Source organism: Manis pentadactyla, chromosome 10 (genome assembly GCF_030020395.1).
Source record: "Manis pentadactyla isolate mManPen7 chromosome 10, mManPen7.hap1, whole genome shotgun sequence".
Lineage (NCBI taxonomy): Eukaryota > Metazoa > Chordata > Mammalia > Pholidota > Manidae > Manis > Manis pentadactyla.
In genome coordinates, this window is record NC_080028.1 from 50428358 (window position 1) to 50447784 (window position 19427).

General features: G+C 46.4%; 3 protein-coding genes across 8 annotated transcripts; 2 read left to right on the forward strand and 1 right to left on the reverse strand.

Annotated features, from left to right (window-relative positions):
- Positions 1-105: 105 nt before the first annotated feature.
- On the reverse strand, positions 106-3380 carry METTL1 (methyltransferase 1, tRNA methylguanosine). Of its 5 annotated transcripts, none has more exons than XM_036894979.2 (6): positions 3242-3380; positions 2364-2527; positions 1271-1431; positions 1065-1178; positions 802-903; positions 106-640 (listed from the first exon to the last, which is right to left on the reverse strand). In XM_036894979.2, exons 1-6 carry the CDS (start codon positions 3328-3330, stop codon positions 485-487), a joined length of 786 nt encoding a protein of 261 aa, XP_036750874.1. In that variant the 5' UTR covers positions 3331-3380; the 3' UTR covers positions 106-484. The 5 variants fall into 5 exon arrangements, 4 of the variants coding, with proteins under 4 accessions (XP_036750874.1, XP_036750873.2, XP_036750875.2 ...); XM_036894978.2 differs by having other exon boundaries at positions 1271-1455; XM_036894980.2 differs by having other exon boundaries at positions 1271-1455; positions 3107-3247.
- A 258-nt stretch (positions 3381-3638) lies between these two features.
- EEF1AKMT3 (EEF1A lysine methyltransferase 3) lies at positions 3639-10960 on the forward strand. Its single transcript, XM_036894981.2, has 4 exons — positions 3639-3773; positions 3904-4080; positions 4189-4300; positions 9068-10960. The coding sequence occupies exons 2-4, from the start codon at positions 3904-3906 to the stop codon at positions 9457-9459; spliced, it is 681 nt and encodes a 226-aa protein (XP_036750876.2). The 5' UTR covers positions 3639-3773; the 3' UTR covers positions 9460-10960.
- A 127-nt stretch (positions 10961-11087) lies between these two features.
- TSFM (Ts translation elongation factor, mitochondrial) lies at positions 11088-19079 on the forward strand. Of its 2 annotated transcripts, XM_036894976.2 has the most exons (6): positions 11102-11247; positions 11476-11646; positions 12199-12327; positions 13544-13666; positions 16535-16622; positions 18357-19079. In XM_036894976.2, exons 1-6 carry the CDS (start codon positions 11191-11193, stop codon positions 18761-18763), a joined length of 975 nt encoding a protein of 324 aa, XP_036750871.2. In that variant the 5' UTR covers positions 11102-11190; the 3' UTR covers positions 18764-19079. The 2 variants fall into 2 exon arrangements, with proteins under 2 accessions (XP_057342824.1, XP_036750871.2); XM_057486841.1 differs by lacking the exon at positions 12199-12327 and having other exon boundaries at positions 11088-11247.
- The last annotated feature ends 348 nt before the right edge of the window (positions 19080-19427 follow it).

The window sequence follows — 19427 nt, forward strand, 5'->3', positions numbered from 1 at the left end:
GGAAGCATAGATTCCCCAGGTCGTCATCCTCAAGGAGAAGGAGGGAGGATAGGAGGAAGCACGTGATTCATATTGTAGCCTTTCCTAAGAAATAGCAGCCACAAGCACGTGTGTATGCATACATGTTATCCCCACGGCAGTAAAGCAAACACAAGCACATAGGTGATTTGAGTCTAGCAGGCAGTTTAGACAGCCAGTGGAGGGAGAGCAAGACCCCACAGCCTTCCAAACATCCTTTCTGGTTCAAGGTCTTTTGACCTTCCCAGTCAGCTTCTTTTGCTATCAGTTGGTAGCAGAGGGCCAAGAAGTTGAGAGGAGTCAGGGGTAGCTGTGAACACCAGGGTTCTGCCCTGAACAGATCTCCAACTTCTTCAAGAGACTGTTGCCTCTCGACCCCAGGACTCTCAGCTGGGAAGGTCCAGGGGCCTGACCTTCTTTCCAGTCCCTGGAAGATCCAAGGGTCCACATAAGGCAAGGTAAGCAGTCAGTTGCCAGAAGGGATGGGATTGGGGGTCACTGCCTGGAGGGTGAGATCCTGTATTCTTCGGAAAATGGCTGGAAAATTCTTTCCTCCATTGCGTAGAACTTTCTTTCCCTCCTCAGTTGAGGTGCCCAGATGTCCCACAATGGGGTCGTCACTCTGGGAAAGAAAGGGTCCAGTAAGCCCTTGCCTACCTTTTGGACTGCCACTGGCCCCAAGATGTCCATCTCATCCTGCTGGCATGGAGCTGGGTTCAATGAATGCAGAACCACTCCGAAAAGGGCCTGTATCACCGCAATTTCCCTTAGGCCCCCACTTACCAGCTCCTCCAGAGGCACACGCTCAAACAGGGGGTGCCCTTCAAAATGGGTGCAAATCCAGTCATGTAGCTCCAGGACATCAGTTATGGTATATACCAGCCCCTGCATAGGCAAAATCACTCTGGACAGGGGCTGCATGCAATTGAGCAGCAGCATGATGGCAGTAGTGGTCTAAGTCCTAAATGCATCGCCATTGAATTCTTAGTGGAAGGTCCCTGAAAAGACCACTCACCCCACCCTCCTCCTTCCCACTCCTGACTCACTCCAATTCTCAGCACGTAGGCATATTCTGCTAGCAGTGTGGGACTGATGATTCGCCATTTGTGCTTCGTCCGCTTGAAATGTGGGTCAGGGAAGAGGAAGAACATCTTTGTCAGCTACGAGACAGACATGCACCGACAGGGCTATGAGAGCCTGGCCTCCATGCCCCACCCATCTACCAGATTAACCCACCAGCACCCCTCCCCACCTGGCCCTTGTAGAAGAAGTTAGGAAGGTGTTTCATGGCATTGCTACGGAGACAGGCGATGTTCTGGAAACCACCTCCAGGAGCTGCTCTTAGGGCCCGAATCCGGTCTTGTACATAGTCTGAGACTTTCACCCGGATCTCCAGACCCAGGATCAGCGTGTCTGGGAACAGTGGTGACAGTTCCACTGGACCAGAAATAGGAATAGAATCATCAACCTCATACTTGCAGGAAGTGCACAGGGTCAACAAAAGAATGGAAGCCTCAATCTCCAACTACCAAATTCAGGAATGGCAAACATGGACAGAGATACCTATATGAATGGTTCTATGATTGGGGAAATCGGAAAATTGTCACCAGGACTGGAAATGGGAGAGCCTGGGAAAACATGTCTATTTGCAAGTGTTTTGGAGTTTTCACAGTGTTTCCACACATTGTCTCATTTAGTCCGTATAACACTCTGTGGTAAATTGTGAAGATTAGGAAACTAAGGGTCAGAAATACCCAAGGTCACAGAACAAGAAGAGATAGAACTTGAACCAAGGTTGTCTGCCACCGAGTATTTTGGCCACACATTTCGTCTCTGTCACTGTTTCCTCTATGGGAAGATTTAAAAAATAGAGAAATGGCCTCGCATGCATGGCTGGGACAATGCAGAAAATATAGGAGAAACTGGAAAGCATGTAAGAGTGGGGCAGAAAGAATGTGTTCTGGTGAGTGGAGTAGCAGGGTTGGAATCCCTGAGAAAGCAGTTCAGGATCGCTGGCCACAGTGACTAATCTCTGACGCTTGTGCTGACCAGCTCACTGACCCGGCACCTGGCAGGTGATATGGCTCAAGTAGGGACTGGGCCCAGGAATGGGGCCAGACAACACAATCCAAATTCTAACAGGCATGTGAGGCAACCCCCTCCCTTCTCCAGGGCAAAGGCCAAGACCCAGAGTAGAGGGAAGGTGGAGGCTCTCCACACTGAAGCTACAGTATCAGCATCTGGTCCAAAGGGGAAAGGTCAACTATGGTCCCCACCAAACCTGCTAAGGTGGCAGAATCTAGGCATTGCCTCTCTTTGCCCCAGAAAAAGAGCCAGAGTGTTACCTAACAGGCCACCATAGCCACAGCCTATATCTGCAAACTCGACTTGGGCCTGAGCTCTCTTTTCTTTCTCATCCTTTGGGTCATCATGGCTCTGATTCTGAGTCAGTGGAGTGAAGAACTCTGGGTATAGCTCAGACCAATTCATCTCCTCTGGCTTCACAGGGCTATTGGAGAGAAGACATGAGAGAAACGAGTTGCTCATTGCAGAAGTGGTACTACGTGTGTGTGGGTGAATGGGTTAGAGTGGGAGGTAAATGGAAGGAGAGTTTCTTTAAAATTCTGTAACTGTGGACCCTGTGGCCTCTAGGAGACACAGTGGAAACCACCCTTAACCCCCAGTGTGAATCACAGGCCCATAATGAGGTCCATGATTGCTGACCTGCCCATTTTCATTGCTAAGATGCTGTGATTCTGGCCAGTAGCTCTGTTTTCTGGGGCAAAAGTTCCCCTTCTCCCAGAGACTGGCTGTCTAAGGCACTGGGAGCTTACTTTGTTTATGTACTCTGTGGGAAGAGGATGGAGTAAGGTGTGGCGGGATAGTGCATATTTTTTTATTATTAAATCCGACAAACGAAACCCAAAGATATTGTCTCCATCACTCTAGTCTCTGTAACTGTTTCTCTTCCCAGACTGGTACTGCTAGCCAGACCACGGCCAGAACGCCACGCCCCCTCCCAATCAGCCAACTCCGCCCTCGGCCAAATTGCCGTGACCCTCCCTCCCCCAAAACCCTAGTCATCGACCTGATCCTCTCCGGTTCTTCCTAAACGCTCCTAACCGTCCTAGCACCATGGCTTTTTCGGGTAGCTCCGAGCTGTTCTGGGAATTCCGCCTGCCTTTCCTCCCCCTACCCCCACGGCCCCGCCTTTCTCACTCACTAGCGCAGCGTATGGTCGGCCATCGGGTTGGAGTGGGCACGTTGCCGATAGTATCGCTTCTGGGGCTGCGCGGCCTGGGCTCCAGCCATGATCCCCAGTCCAGCAGGTTTTCTCCGCGGAGCCCACGTGGAGGCCGTGGCCCGAGGCGCACGGCAATGACGCAATCAAGCACGCTGTGAGCCCTGCCCCTTAAAGACACAAGAGTGCTTTGGGCTCTTGTGAGCGACGGCCCCTCCGCAGCGCTGATGTCCACCTGGGCTGGCAAGGCCAGACCTGGCACCGACCTTTTTCCTTAGCCCGGCCCGGGTTAACTGCCTGGTTGCAGGCATCTGTGCATCGGCAGAGGAGAGGGGTCCCGGGCCCCGCGTTCTACAGTGCAGTTAATGAATCCTCGCTCTCCTTCCCGCTCCCCAGGTCTTGCCCCAGTCGGCCCCGTCTGACCCGCGCAGTCCCGCGCGAGTCCGCTCGGGTGTGTGTATGGCGGGGGGGCGGGGGCAGCTCCTCAGTCCACCTTCAAGAATTGCACCTGGAGGTAGGAGGTCAAACCCGGGGAGGCGGGTCCCGGCGCGGCGGTGGAGCCCCGGCGATCTGCGGCCCAGGCCCTACCCCGCCTCCGCTCCGGGATCCGGGCGCGGGCCGCGGCTCCCGTGTTCTTTTGCCAGATGGCGGATTCCTGCCCCAGTCCTGAATTGGAGCCCGAGTCGGTGTTCCCGCGGGAGGTCAGGCTCTTCGCTGACTCCTACTCGGAGAAGAGCCGGTTCCGTTTCTGTGGGCACGTGCTGAGCATCACGCAGAACTTCGGGTGCCGCCTCGGGGTGGCGGCGCGCGTGTGGGAAGCGGTGAGGAGTGGGCGGCTCCGAGCGAGGGTCCCCGGGAAGGTCGGACCCCAACACTCTCCCATACAGAGCCACCCCGCGATAGTCTTTGTTCTCCTTTTTCTCCCATAGGGTCTGAGCCTGTGCAACTTTTTCGAAAGTCAACGTGTGGATTTCCGAGGCAAGAAAGTGATCGAACTGGGCGCGGGCACGGGCATCGTGGGGATCTTGGCAGCGCTGCAGGGTGCGTCAGCTTTGCGGCGGAGAGGGCAGGAGGGACAGGGACGTGGAGAAATTGTCCTTCCTGGGTCCTTAAGAGCAGGGAGTGGTTTGGGACCAGCCCAGTCCCTTCTTTTTAACAAAGTTTTTTTTTCTTTTTTGTTTTGACAGCGTCTGATTGGCTGTCAAAGCACCCAGGGTGGCTGATTTGGGGGCAGGAAATAAAAATCGGGCTGGCCTTAGTAGGTGTTTTTCCTATCTTTTGATCTTTGTGACTGCATGGTCAGTGCTGTCACTTACAATCTGCTTTGGACATGGTCTGTCAAAATGCATTTATGGGGGTACCCTGTAGGGGGAACAACCTGCAGGTATTAAACCAAATGAGTAAGCTTTATAACTATTATGAATGTATTTTATATTTTTGGGGTTTTGATTGCTTGGGAGAAATAAGCTTAGGCATTTCTGAGAATTAGGGTCGTTTTATGGGAAGTGGGGTAAGAATTAGGCACCATAGACTTGGGAAAAGAAATGGTAAGGAAAATTTGCTTCACTTTTGTTGAAAACCAAAAACTACAAAGGGAACAGTTTGTTAATTTATAATTTAATGGGGAGGACAAACCTCACACCAAAAACACTCATTTGGAAACAGGATGTCATCTCCCTGGGAATGCAAATTAACAAGTCTGCACTCATAGGGACCCAATGGGGTCACATTAAGGGACCCAGATGGAGGCATTCATTCTTCTATTCTGGTAACCAGTGTATATTTGGAGTTCCCCGTGGGGCAAAAATCATGCCAGGTATTGGGATACAACAATGAGTAAGACAGATTTCCTCTCTCCGTGGAGCTTGTAGTCTAGTGGGGAAGACGAGATGATCTGGCACCAGATCTATGTGAGGTAGGCACAGAGCCACGCTCTGGCCATAACTCCCTTGACTCCCTGGGAATCCATCAAGGAGAGAAGCTCTTTTAGATGAGGCAAACAGTGTGAACACAGCAGGTTCAGAGAGAAGGTAGGGAGCATCAACAGCAGTTGCCATGCAGGATGAATGGGTGAAAGGTGGGAAGTTATGCTAAAATGGGAGAAAAAGTATATAATATAGAAGGAAACACCTACATGCTTTTGCTCAAAGACTGCTTCTCCTCCTTTGTCCCAGTTCAACTGTCAAGTTAGAACTCTGGATGTCGTCTCATCCCTTAACCTCTCCCCTCACATCCCAACAATCAGCCAGTCCTGTGGTTCATATATCCTTAATATGTTCCCGATTCTCTACTCTTCTTTGCACCATCTCTAGTGCAGGCCACTGCCCTCCCTTCCCTGCTTTTTCGCGAGTGTCTTCAATCTTTCCTATGGGAAAGTTTGGCATGTCCAAACTAGATCTTATGATCTTCCTCCACCAAACCTTCCCCCCCACCAACCTCAGGCTTCTCCCATCTCAGTTAATCAAACCAACACCCACATGGTGGGAAACCTAGACATCACCTTTGACGCGTCCCTTTGTCTTACCCCCATATTCATTATTCAAGTACTGTTGATTTTATTCCCTAAAAAGTCTCTTGAATCCCCTCATGTTTTTCCACTAGTACTGATGGCTACCCAGCCCAGGCCACCACCATCACATGCCTGGACTACTACATTTAGTGAGACTTGTCTTCCTGCTCTGACTCCCTGTGGGCTCCTAGACCTCTGCCAACCACCCAGAAGTCCAAGTGGTCTTCCTTACGCAATTGTAACCCCCACCAACCCAAACTTCAAAGGCTTTTTGGTGCTCTTGGCATAGAACCTACACCCTTAGTATGGCCTCCAAGGCTCTGCCTCCCTCTCCCTGTCCTGTCCTCCTGTGCTGTTGACCTTCTGTCAGCAATTCAAGCCTCTCTTCACATTCCCTTCCTGAGAGCCTTCACACAGGCTGTACCCTGTGTCTGAAGTCCTGTAACACCTGGTGAATGTATATGCGTCTTTCAGTGCTCAGCTCAAACGTCACTTCCAAGGGAAGACCTTCTTGACCCTCCCACCCCCAGGCTAGCCTAGACCCTCCTAGTATGTGCGCAACTGCGTTGACTGGCTTCCCTTTAAATTTGCTGTCACTAACCTTCAGTGAGTTTTCATTACTGTTCCTTCATCCACTTATTCTTCTGTTTCTTACCTTCTTGCCCTTTAAACCTCCAAATGCCTCCTCCTCTATCTTCACCCTCAGCTGATGACTTTGTTTCCTATCTCAACTGATTGCCTTTATTTTCTCAGAAAATGTCCACACGTTCATATCTGCTCACCTAACTGTTTGTATGTGCTGCCTTCTCCTCTGTTACCATGGATAACACGCTGTGTGCCTAGCTAAGGTCAAACCCTCCACTTGTCATGAGACCCTAAATCTTCTCCTCTACTCAGACATTGTTCCAGCAACCTCCCTGCCCACTCCCAGTCTCTCCCACATTATCAGTTCTTTTCCTTTCTGGGTCATCCTGTGTGTGTGCGTGTGTGTGTGTACTCGTGCAATATGTGTATATATATATAAGTATGCATATAGACATGCTGTAATTTCTCCTATCTCAGGAAAAACTCTCGATCCTACATATTCTTACAGTTAACAGCCCATTTCTCTATTATGCTTTGCAACAAAACTCAAAAGTTCATCCTGTTTATAGTTCCTCTCTTCCTGTTCTTTCCTAAGTCCATTCCACACACACACCCCATGTGTCCTCCACTCCAGTTGCTCAAATCATGTGAGCATCATTTCCTAGCCTCCATCATTCACTGGCCTCCTTGAAACACTCCTTCCTCCTTGAAACACTTCCTTTGGTTTCCAGGGCACCATATTTCTGGTTTCTGCCCACTTCATTGCCACTCTTCTCCATCTTTTCATCTTCACAGCAGAAAATTTGAGTGCCTTAGGCCTCAGGAGCAGTCCTTTGAAGCCCCCTCCCTTTTTTGTCTGCACTCACTCCTGAACAATCCCATAGCCTTATAGCTTTAAATGCCCTTCCTATGCTGATGACTCTAGAACCCTGCCATTTCTATCTCCAGATTTGTTTGTGTCACTTCCTTCATATTCTGTATCTTCATGTGGTTGTCTGATGGACATCTCAAACTTAATATGTCCAGAAAGAAATTCATGGTCTTCCTGTGCAATCCTGTTCCACCTGCAGCCTTCCTCATCTAAATGAATGGCACTTCGGTCTTCTAGTTGGTCAGGCCAGACATCTTGGAGCCATCCTCAACTTCTCTCTCTAATACTTCATATCCAATCTGTCAGCAAACCGTGTCTACTCTACCTTCAAAATTCTTCAGGATCTGACTACTTATGGTTCAGACCATCGTCATCTCTCACCTCCGTCACTGCAGCCACCTCCTAACTAGTCTCCTTGCTTCTGACCTTGCCCCTCTGCAGCCTTTTCTCATCACAGCAGCCAGAGTGATCCTTTTAGAGCGTAAGTCAGTTTATGCCATTCTTCCATTTAAAATTCTCCAATAGCTTCCTATCTCACTCAGACTAAAAGCCATATTTCTCAGTCTCCTTAAAGGCTCTGGTGAGGATCCCCTTCTACATCTCCCTCATGCCCTCCGCTCTAGCCACTGGCCTCCCACCTGTTCACCAGACCTGCCAGGCACATTCCTGCCTCAAAGTCTTTGCTGTTGCTAGTCCCTCCTTTGGTACATTTTAGCCTGAGAGATCCCCATGGTTTGCTCCACCATTTCCTTCAGATCTTTGCCCAAACCACCTGCTCAGTGAGGCTTTCCTTAAGCACCCAATTTACATTACATTCCCTGTCCGGTCCCTCAAGCAGTTCTTATCCTCCCTCCCTGCTTCATTCTTCCTGTGGCACTTGTTGCCATCTGACACAGTGTATTTCATTTGTTTTGTTTGTGTTGTCTGGTTGTTGCCATTCGACTATAAGCCTACTGAGTAGAGAGAGTCTTGTCTAACTGGTTCATTGGTGTATTCTCAGCACCTGGCATATATGCACATAGTAAATATCAATGAATGAATAAATTCTTAGTACTTCGTGTTTCTGTAAGAGTCATGGTTATGATTCAGTAGTTCTGCAGTACCTGGTGTGTGTGTCTCTACCTCCATAATAAAAATTACAGAAGCTAAGGTTTTGTCTTGCTCACCACTCTACCTCAGAACTTAGTAGCTGCTGAATACATACATTTATTGCATGAATGAAGCTTTCTAAAGTGCTGATCTGATCATCTCCACCCTCTACTTCTACCCTTGAAACCTTGTGCCCTCAGGATCAAGCCTGGTTCTCCTGTCATGTCATAGTTATTCTCTCTTTACTGTCATGTCTTGACACCTTTCTCCTGTCTTCCACGTCCTCTAAGATCCAGCTTTCGTTGAATATGCCATGCTCTTTCACCACCAGCCCTTTGTACTTTCCGTTCTCAGCTTGGAAATCTCCATCTGACTAACTCCTTGTCCTTTAAGGCTCATCAGGGCCATGTCTTCTGGGAGGCTTCCCAGACCCAGGCTGGCTTGTGTCAGTACGTGGTGGATGTACAGCCCATCTCCCATTAGTCCTGCCCTGGCTTTTGCTGATAACTGATCATTGTATCTTGGGCAGAGAGGTTGAAGATTAGCTCAGAGAGAATGTTGATGCTGTAGAATGTAGAGTAATGAGAATGGCAGTGGATGAGATGGAGGTTAGGGCAACCAAAAGCCAAACTGTGGACTTTGGGTCATCAAGACATTGTCTTGTAGGTCCTGAGGTCTCTAGACCTTCTGGTCAGGAGCTGAGACCCCTTGGTTGGTCCCTCTGACTTGCATTTCTCCTCTTCCTCTCTCTCAGGAGGGGATGTTACCATCACTGACCTGCCCCTGGCCCTAGAGCAGATCCAGGGCAACGTCCAGGCCAATGTGCCAGCTGGAGGCCAGGCCCAGGTCCATGCCTTGTCCTGGGGGATTGACCAGCATGTTTTCCCTCGAGACTATGACCTGGTGCTGGGTGCTGATATCGTGTACCTGGAGCCCACCTTCCCACTGCTGCTGGGCACCCTCCAACACCTGTGTGGACCCAATGGCACCATATACCTGGCCTCCAAGATGAGAGAGGAGCACGGGACAGAGAGCTTCTTTCAGCACCTCCTGCCCCAGCATTTCCAACTGGAGCTGGCCCAGCGCGATGAAGATGAGAATGTCAACATCTATACGGCCAGGCACAGGGAACCAAGACCTGTTTGACATCACTCTTCTGTTCCTCTGAACCCCTTGTCCTAATGAAAGAACTGCCATCACTTCAAAGCCATAATGAGGATCAAAAAGTATGGATTCTCTTGCCTCTCTCTTTCTTCCTTCCCTCTTTGTTCCCTCAGGTACTCCTAGGAGGTGCCTGCTTGCTAGGAATCCTAGAGCTCTAACCACTAGGTTAGAGCACACAGGAAGTTCCTAGCTTCTGTGCTCAGAGGAGGAGGTTGGGAGGATACCTGGGATTTTTAGAGCGAGGGGAGGGTGTTAAATGGGATGTGAAGGCAGTGGCTGCAGAGAGGCTGTCACTGATCTCTTCCAGTCCTGTTGTCCTTTCATAGAGAAAGGATTTTTTTGTTTTGGTCAGATTCTGATAGAATTTTTTTAAAGGGAAAGAATGAGCATTAAGGATTTCTTTTGCATCTAAAGAAGTTGGGCTTTTGATGGGGCTGGGAAGGAGGAAGCCTCAGACCTCTCACTTATTGCTTCCAGAGACAGTCTGGTGGGACCGTGGCTCTAACTGGGTCAAGTCCTCCCAGCCCTGAAGCTGGGGAAAGGCAGCAGAGCTGTCCCTTGGACTGTAGCTTCTTAATTTTTTTCAGAGTTGGAGACCTGATCATTAAGTACTAGTTTCTTCTCATCTTTGCTTTTTTTTTTTAGGTTTCCAAGTCCTATCAACCCTTTCTTCCTCATTTGTTTTGCCTTCACCTCTTTTCTTTTCCCACTGTGGTACTGCTGGTTGGCACTGTCTGGGGCCACATATTACCTCTCAGCACTCCTGGCTTCCAGTCTCTCCTCTTCAAGACATTTTGCAAACTTGTCATTTTCCAGAATCAGCTCTGATTAGCTTCTGGTGCCTACAGAAGTAAGGATGAGTTCCCCTGTGTAGTATTTGGTCTACCCCATGGGATCCCCAAGTGCCCTTCCACTTCATTTTCTACTGATTTCCTACATGTATTGCAATGTCTGGCCAAATGACAAATGTCTATTCTTTGTTCCCCAAGTCCACATCAAGACTCCCTGACTTCTTCCTTCTTTTTGATGATTGCCTTACAGGAAGGGCTATTTCTACCTGTCAAAATCTTCATGACTCTTAGCCTCTTGAAAAAGCCTTTCCTGAGTCTCCTGTTTGGGTGTGGTTTTTTTTGTTTGCTCTAGACTCTTCAACTGTTTGTTCATCTTATGGCCCTTACCTTGTCTTGAGTGGTCATTTGTCTGCTCTCTATTTTCTCACCCTTAGGTTACCCTGGAGGCTAGGCCAGTGGTTTACTCCTCTCTAATCCCCGGAGGCCTAGCACAGTACCTGGCACACAGTAGGTGTTCAACAAATATTTTGCTCATTCAACAAATATTTACTAGGTTAGTTGGAGGGATCCACCCTACCTAGGTGACCTTGGCCAAATTTCTGAACCCACCCATCTGCCTCAGCAGTTTGTCATGAGTCATAATGGATAACGAATCTGAAAAGTGCAGTTGAAATAAAGAAACAAAGTGTTAATACGTGTCTTGTATTGTTAGTGATTGCAACTTTGTCTCATGGTTTACATTGCTTACCTGTGGGGGGTAACTGTCCTGTGCGATATAGGGGAGGTGAGTGTGCCCCTCCGGCCGGCAGATAGCGCCATCCTTGCTTGGCGCGTTCCGGTGGAGAGGTTTGGCCCTGTCACCGCGCCGTAGGCCGTGGCCTCCGCGGAGCGCCGGCCGGCGGCGTGTAGGACAGTCGGAGAGATGTCACTGCTTCGGTCGTTGCGCCTCTGCTTGGTCGCGCGGACCGGGAGCTGCCAGGTGAGAGGTCCCAGCCCGGCAGCGACTTGCCTTCCTCCCGTGCGCCTGGAACGCAACCTTCCCTTCTTCAAAGCCGCGTTCTACTTCTCCCCGGCCCCATCGCCGCCGCGATCCAGCCCCGTTGGCTGCCTCCCCCGCGCCCTGAGCGACACCTTCCCAAGAACGCCCTCTTAGCTCCCGAGCTCCTCATGCTTCCTGTTCTCATCCCTTTCTACTTACCCATGGCAGGCGGGGCCCCTTCGGCTCCAGGCGCCTCGGCGGTGGCACACATCTCACGCTGGGCTCGGCCTGACCTCGGCCTCTGGCAAGGAGCTCCTCATGAAGCTGCGGCGAAAAACGGGTTATTCCTTTGTAAACTGCAAGAAAGCTCTGGAGACTTGTGGCGGGGACCTCAAACAGGTGTGGGGGAGGAGGGAGTGGAAAGCAGGGCGGGGGGCTAGGGCCTCACCTCAGAATCGTAGGTAAGTGGCCCATAACAGCGGAGCCCTGGTTTAAATGACAGCCTCACTCTCTGAGTTGGAAGCAATTGACTCAGGACTTCAGGGTCTAACAATCCCTATTCCATGCAGGACTGCTGTGTTGTTTCCTGTTGCTTGGAGCGGAAAGGGCTTGTGTGAGCACTGGAGTCAGACCCACCAGGACTCAAACCGTGGTGCCCTCACACTAACCCTGTGATCTGGGACCTTACTTAAATTTAGAATGTTGTATTGTTCTTGTCTTTAAAATGAAAACACTACTATCTGCCCCATAGGGCTGTTATAAAGCCAGAACTTATCCAAAACACCAGGCACAATGCTTGGTATTCGGCATTTAGTGGTAGGCTGCCAGTATTTTCGTTTCTTTTATAGAATTGAGGGGAAGAATTAGGGAACCTGAACATATTTTAGAGCCCTGTTGAGTTCTCTAAGTTTTGTGGCTTTGTCATCTGCCCTTTTTCTTTTCAATTTATAGGCGGAGAGCTGGCTCCACAAGCAGGCCCAGGAGGAGGGCTGGAGCAAGGCTGCCAAGCTGAATGGGAGAAAGACTAAAGAAGGCCTGATTGGGCTGCTGAAGGAAAGAAACACAGCTGTGTTAGTAGAGGTTAGAATTCCAGACACCAGGAACAGCTGTCCCTTGGGTGTAAGGCTTTGTGATGGAGCCTTTGCATTCATAAAGAAGAGGTGTTTAAGAAGCATAAAAAGTAGTTGGAATTAAGCCCATGAGACCACAGTTATTAGTTATAGACTCATTGAAGTATAGAAATGCACAGGTGTGTTGATGAGAAAAGATCTAGCAGTCTAGAATATTATCCCCCACTTTGAAAGTTCTCGTTACATCACTGCACTTTTATGAAAGACCTACATTAGTATCTGTTTTCTCTAATCAAAAGAAATCTGAAGAGGATTTTTGCTTTAACAAAAAAACGATGAAAGGTGAAAAGAGCATTTAGCGTTTGTTTGCACTGAGCCATTACAGAGGCAGCTCAGCTCGCACTTGAGCAGGAAGAGGGGCCCTACCCAGCTCCTTCCCTGGAATCTGCATTCAGGATCAGAGCATCCAGCCACTAGAGCTTTGAACCATCTGCAAACATTTGTGCTTTATCTCAGTTTATTTTAGCAAGCTGTGTCCTAAAGTATCAGAAAAGCCAAGGAGAGGTTACTGTCTGTGTCTGAGAAAGCTCAAGAATTTTTCTGTTTAAATGAGTGGTAGTTGCTTTTCTTTACCCCATCGTAGCAAATGTAGTATTCATAGGAACGTTCTGCTTGCAGACAGCAGCAGATCTGTGTTCCTAAATGTGAGTCCAGTGTGGCTTACACCTTGTCACTGATTGTTTTCTGGAACAGATTTTAAAGCTAGGGATTATATTAATTAGTTGATGGATAATAAGTAACTGTTTTAGGGGAGGTTTAGGGGCCACAGTTGGTGAGGGATCAGATGTGGATTAGTTTAAAGTCAGAGCAGGAGATAAGCTAACAGCAAGAGTGGCTTGGAGAGAGGGGGCTGGAGAATGAGGTGACTGTGGCATGCAGCCATAGGCAGGTGGTAACTTTGTAGTAAGTCCTTGAGGATATTGTGGAACCACCTACTGAATATGTAGGTCATTGCTAACTCACTGGCACAGTAGGAATTACTTCTTTTAGCTTTGGGCCTCAAGCAAGGAGAGGAACAGTAGCTTTAAAATTCTAGGGCCATTTATTTCTGTTTTGTTAAATCTGCAGCTTATTTGATCAGTACCTTGGTTTACTGTCCAACCTTAAGGCACTTTTGGAAATTCTCAGTCAACAGCTTACACAGCAACATTAATTTGTGCCCACAGGTAAACTGTGAGACAGATTTTGTTTCCAGAAATCTAAAATTTCAGCAGTTGGTCCAGCAAGTTGCCCTTGGAACCATGTTACATTGTCAGCACCTAAAGGATCAACTCTCCACATACAGTAAAGTGAGTTTTGGAGTTTGTGTCATTTGTGAACCTCCCTACCCCCCACCAGGTCTTTGCTGTTCCTTCACACATTCTCATGCCCCACTCCATTACTCATGTGTCTGCCTAAATGTTATCTCTCTGCAGAGGATTACCCTTCCTCCTGAGCTCTATATTTTATTTTGTCTCATTAAGTCGTTTTTATCATAATGCTTATACATTTTCATTTATTTATATATGTCTGTTTTCTCCACTAGATAATATGCTCATGAGGCAGAAAATCTCTTTTCACTACTGTGTCTCTGGTGAAGAAGGAGTGGGCCCAGCACTTGGTTGGGGCTCATTAAGTCTGTGTTGAATGAATGAATAAATGCCAGTGGGGTAGAGTCCATCAGATCAGGTAGAGCTTTGAATTCAGAAATCTACAATGCCTGAGGAAGAGATTTCTAAACACAGGTATTGGAGAAGGCACAATTTTTTAGAATAAGCATATTCTTGTCCAAAGAAGGATTAAAGGAAGGAATTGTATTAGTTTGCTTTTGATTCATTCTATTTTCAAGGCACAAATGAACCAACTGCTCACAATTTTTTGTGTGTTTAGTGTCATCCTTTTTCTCCTCCTAGTTATCATTTCCTTGAGATCTCATGGTAAATGCTAATTATTACTGGCACTAAATAGTCATATTCTGTGGAAAAATATGTTGAAATTGTTTTGTAGAATTGTATTGAGTAGGTGAGCCACTTGCACTAGAAATTCTAATCTTGACTTTGCCAGTAACTATGTAACCCTGAGCTATTCACTTACTTTACTGTGCCTCTGTTTCATTATCTGTAAGAAACTTTGGTCCCTTTTAGCTTTATTTATTTTTTTCCACTTTGGTCTTTAATTTTTTGAAAGTTTTATTTTGAAAAAAATTCCAACTCATAGAAAAGTTTCTGATATTCTACAACAAATTATAGCGTACTTTTATCTAGATTCACCATTTGCTAACATTTTGCCTCATTTGCTTTATCACTTAAAAAATTTTTTTTTTAAATTTTGGTATCATTAATATAAAATCACATGGGCAACATTGTGGTTACTAGATTTCCCCCATTATCAAGTCCCCACCACATACCCCATTACAGTCACTGTCTATCAGCGTAGTAAGGTGCTATAGAGTCACTACCTGTCCTCTCTTCCTTGTGCCCACCCCCACGTTGTGTGCTGATTGTAATGCCCCTTATTCCCCTTCTCCCTCCCCAATCCCTTTCCCTTTGGTAACTGTTAGTCCATTCTTGGGTTCTGTGAGTCTGCTGCTGTTTTGTTCCTTCAGTTTTGCTTTGTTCTTATGCTTCACAGATGAGTGAAATCATTTGGTACTTGTCTTTCTCCATCTGGGTTATTTCACTGAGCATAATACCCTCTAGCTCCATCCATGTTGTTGCAAATGGTAGCATTTATTTTCTTCTTACGGCTGAATAATATTCCATTGTGTATATGTACCACCTCTTCTTTATCCTTTCATCTACTGATGGACACTTAGGTTGCTTCCATTTCTTGGCTATTGTACTTTATCACTTTTTATTACATGTTATTATCATCATTACTGTTTTTTTATCCTTTCGTGAGTACATTGCAGACATCAGGACTGTATCCCTTCAATATCTATACTACAGATGAGGACATTATCCTATATAACCACAGTACAGTAATCAAATAAAGGAAATTTAACATTAATATACAATATATATTTATGTTTTTCCAGCTAGCAATTTTTCTTTGGTCTAGGATACAGTCGAGAATTGTGTATTTTTACTTACTTGTTTTTCTTGAAGGATAGCTGATAGACAATATGATACTGGTTTCAAGTATACAACACAGTGATTCTTCAGGTACACTCACTATTAAATCCTACCCCCCAGAAATGTACTACAGTTAGTTGTCATGTCTGTTGAATCTCTTTCCTTTGTTCCTCATCCTTTCTTTGCCTTTAATTACATTGACATTTTTGAAGAGTACAGGATAATTTTATAGGATATCCTCCAATTTGAGTTTGTATGATGTTTCTTCCTAGAACATGGATTTTTGTAGGAATATTAAATAAAATACCCTGTATTTTTCTTAGAACATCACATCAGGAGCCACATGATAACTCTTGGTCCCATTATTGTGATACTAACTTTGATCTCTTAGTTAAGGTACTATCTACCAAGTTTCTGAACTGTAAAGTTACCATGTTCCTCTTGTAATTTAACAAGTAATCTGTATGGGAGATTCTTAGAGGTTGTGTGTAAACAACCAGTTCCTCAAAAAAGCTCTTGCCGAAAAGTTTTAGCCTCTCTTGATGACTCTTGTTGAGATCAGTTAATACCATGATAGTTACAATGATTATTTTTCTCTTATAATTTCTTGTACCTGTGTTAGTTTTATTATTAGGCATTCTACTTTCAGAAGGAGACTTCTCTCTTTATTTAGTGATTTAGCATTCACTCACTATAAGTCCCATATTCATTTGATGTTCAAGTTATCCCTGGACTTGGCTAGTGCAAGCCAAGCCTGTGCAGCGGGCTCCACTGTGCTCTTGCTATAGCCTCATTATTTTCTGAGCATTTCCTTCTTGGTATAACAAGATATTATGGGTTTATGTTATGCTTTCCTTGCGCCAACTGTGGAATCAGCCACTTTCCAAGGAGTCCTGATCCTTTTTAGTGGTGGAATGCTTTTTAGAGACCAAGATCTGGGAATTAGGTATGCTTATTGCAACTGAGATACCATTGCCGCTCTGCTTTTTCGACAGCTGCAAAGACAGGAAGAGGGAGGGTGACGGCAGGGGAGGGGAGAGAGGGAGTCTCTCAATAATTTGAATAGTACAGAACTGATTTTGTTCTTTTTCTATGTGCAATTAGGGCTTCTTGAATCCCTCCGAACTCTCTGAAATTCCAGCTGGGCCTGAGAGAGAAGGTTCTCTCAAAAATCAGTTGGTCTTAGCAATTGGTGAGTATTTGTAGGAATTCTGGAAACTGAAAATTAAGAACTGGCTCTCCTGATACCTTTGGTATTTCTCCAAATCTAGTTCAAGAATTATAAGCTCTTGTGCGTGCAAGGGTCAGATAATATGAATGTGACAAGTGGGTTGTGTATTAGATATTAGTGAGCAGTAGGCACCCTGAAAAGCTCCACTGCTGAAGGAAACCATTTTCCAGCTCTAGCCAGTTGTTAGTTTGGGGGAAATGGGGTCCCAGTGTCATCAACATTACTAAATTCCTTTAAAAGAATTGATATTTGTATGCAAAAAAACCTCAGTTTTTGTCTGTTTGCAACTAATTAAAATTAGTTTCAACATTCTTCAGGCATCTGGGCTGAGCAAACAAAACATGTCCTTAGGCAGAGATGACCTTTTGACTTACAGCTGACTACCTGTCTGTACACTGTGGGAGAAACAGTGTATCAGAGGGCATTTCACCATCTTTATAAAGGAACCCATGGATTTTTCAGAGCATGACATTTAGGAATTTGACTTTTAAACAAATCTGGTTCTGAATTTGTGAAGGTCCATTCTCTCAGAACCTTATCTGGATTATTGTGATGGGCCCAGTGGGGATTTTGCCTTTTTACGTGTGCTGGATGGGAGGGAAGTAGGGCTGGGGTTGGAGCTTGCTGGGAATTTACTGCTTATCTGACATTTCCAGTCAGGGCATCAATTCTGTTTTGTCAGGTTATCTTAAAGTATGTATGATGTTTCAGTGAGTCATGAATGAGAAACCAGGCAGACAGCTGTGTATGGGACTTATTAAGAAATTCTGGAAGAACTGGGAATTTTAGCCTTGTCAGTTTCTGGGAATTAACTCTGGAGTAGGGGCTTTGAGCTGCTTTTGAGATTCCTCTTGTTCTCGACACTCCCTTTCTGTGCCTTTTAGGAATAACCGTGGCTAATGCAGTATGTTTATCCATATTGCTTTGTTTATTCTCCTACACCTTGCTGTCTTTTGGCTTATTTGGACTTCTGTTAGAGTGGGGAACATCCTGAGAGAAAGGGGAAACCTGCAGTCCACTTCTCGTTCTTAAAAACAAGTCTGAAAATGTCATCTTTTTTTTTGGTGAGAGGAATTGAAACTGTTGGATGACAGGATTTTGGATTTTCTGGGGCTTTTAGTTGTGGACTTTTCCTGATACAATGGATACTCAGGAATTATCTGTGCCAGTTATGGTGGTGTTAGGGAGGAATGATGAAGTGGTGGGAAAAAGAAACCACTTGTTTTGGAGTCATAGCTGGGTTTTAATCCTGGCTCTGCTGTACACTAGCCATGTAACCTGGGGTGGACTGCTTCCCTCTCTAAGCCTGAGTTTGATATAGTAGTGATAGCCAGCATTTGAGCGCTCACTTTGTGCAATACTGTAATAAGGCTTTTACAGCTGAGGAAACCAAGACCTGATAAATTAGTAAGTGGGGTTATGCCATTAAATCAGTTGCCTAATGTCAGATAGCTGGTAAGAGGCAGAACTAAGAACGGAGTCCAGGGTCTGCGTGACACCGTAGTCTATGTTTTTTAATACCAGTGGGGCACATAATTGGTGCTCCATAAAAAGTCTCCCCATTCCCATCTTAGAGCATGTCCACAGTGTAAATGCAGAGGACTCTCTTCCAAGGTTGGCTGCCTGTGTGTATATTTTGGCACTACCATAGCCATCATATTCTGGAAGTATATTTTTGTTTTTGCTTTTTTGTAGGGAAACTGGGAGAAAACATGACTCTGAAACGAGCTGCATGGGTGAAGGTGCCAGATGGGTTCTACATTGGCTCTTATGTCCATGGAGCAGTGCACAGTCCCTTGCTCCACAACCTGGTGCTGGGGAAGTACGGGGCCCTTGTCATCTGCAAGACGTCTGAGCAGAAAGCAAACCTTGAAGACCTTGGCCGCCGCCTTGGGCAGCATGTGGTGGGCATGGCCCCCCGCTCTGTTGGCTCCTTGGACGATGAGCCTGGGGGAGAGGAGGAAACCAAGATGCTGTCCCAGCCATACTTGCTGGATCCTTCCATCACACTGGGGCAGTATGTGCAGCCCCGAGGGGTATCTGTAGTAGACTTTGTGCGGTTTGAATGTGGAGAAAGCGAAGAGGCAGCAGAGGCTGAATAAGTTCCAGAGACTTTTGGCCTAGGAGGAAATGTTTACTAACTCTGGACTTCATTACAAAAAGAAGTTATATTTCCTAAGCTTCTTTAAACCCAGACGTTTTTTTTTCTTTGTGTTTATAATGAAATTATATATTTCATGGGTAAAGTTATTCAATAAAATGGTTATCTAATGAACAGTGAATCTTCCCATGTCTGCCCCGTGCTGGGCTAGCCTTTTTGTGCTTCACTTTAGTGGCAGCAGGTGGGCCTTAGCAACGTGACCGACAGCTGTGCTGCTGCCCCTCAGCACTGGTTTATTAAAGTATCCCTGAATTTCTCACTCATTCTGTCTTATTTGTAGGACACAGAACTCTCTTCTCTGTTTTTACTTTGTGATGCTTTGAACAATGCTTCTATCCTGCAGCTTCCCCAGTTTCATCACTCCTGCCACATACATTCCTTTGGAATTGGTGACTCACACTTAGAGTGATCTGGAAAGTGTGGTTCATTTGTTGCTGTCTGCTCCATCCTTTGAAGGCTTTCTGCAGGGATGTACACACTGGCTCTGGCCTCACTACTGAAATCGGTAACACATGGCCCTGTTTCTCTGGATAATGGGGTGTGGATGGGTGGGGACTGAGGCTTCCTGGACAGCTGGAAGGCAGATTTTGGCATTCTTGTGCCAG

What these genes read in the sequence shown, in the direction of transcription:
- TSFM (XM_036894976.2), top strand. Translation starts at nt 11,191, where the DNA reads ATGTCACTGCTTCGGTCGTTGCGCCTCTGCTTGGTCGCGCGGACCGGG. An exon ending in ACACAGCTGTGTTAGTAGAG is followed by an intron (nt 12,328 to 13,543) that starts GTTAGAATTCCA and finishes TTGTGCCCACAG; the next exon opens with GTAAACTGTGAGACAGATTT. An exon ending in AACTCTCCACATACAGTAAA is followed by an intron (nt 13,667 to 16,534) that starts GTGAGTTTTGGA and finishes ATGTGCAATTAG; the next exon opens with GGCTTCTTGAATCCCTCCGA.
- EEF1AKMT3 (XM_036894981.2), top strand. Translation starts at nt 3,904, where the DNA reads ATGGCGGATTCCTGCCCCAGTCCTGAATTGGAGCCCGAGTCGGTGTTC. An exon ending in CGGCGCGCGTGTGGGAAGCG is followed by an intron (nt 4,081 to 4,188) that starts GTGAGGAGTGGG and finishes TTTCTCCCATAG; the next exon opens with GGTCTGAGCCTGTGCAACTT. An exon ending in GATCTTGGCAGCGCTGCAGG is followed by an intron (nt 4,301 to 9,067) that starts GTGCGTCAGCTT and finishes CCTCTCTCTCAG; the next exon opens with GAGGGGATGTTACCATCACT.
- METTL1 (XM_036894978.2), bottom strand. Translation starts at nt 3,330, where the DNA reads ATGGCTGGAGCCCAGGCCGCGCAGCCCCAGAAGCGATACTATCGGCAA. An exon ending in ACTTCTTCTACAAGGGCCAG is followed by an intron (nt 1,179 to 1,270) that starts GTGGGGAGGGGT and finishes TCTGTCTCGTAG; the next exon opens with CTGACAAAGATGTTCTTCCT. An exon ending in CCTACGTGCTGAGAATTGGA is followed by an intron (nt 904 to 1,064) that starts GTGAGTCAGGAG and finishes TTGCCTATGCAG; the next exon opens with GGGCTGGTATATACCATAAC.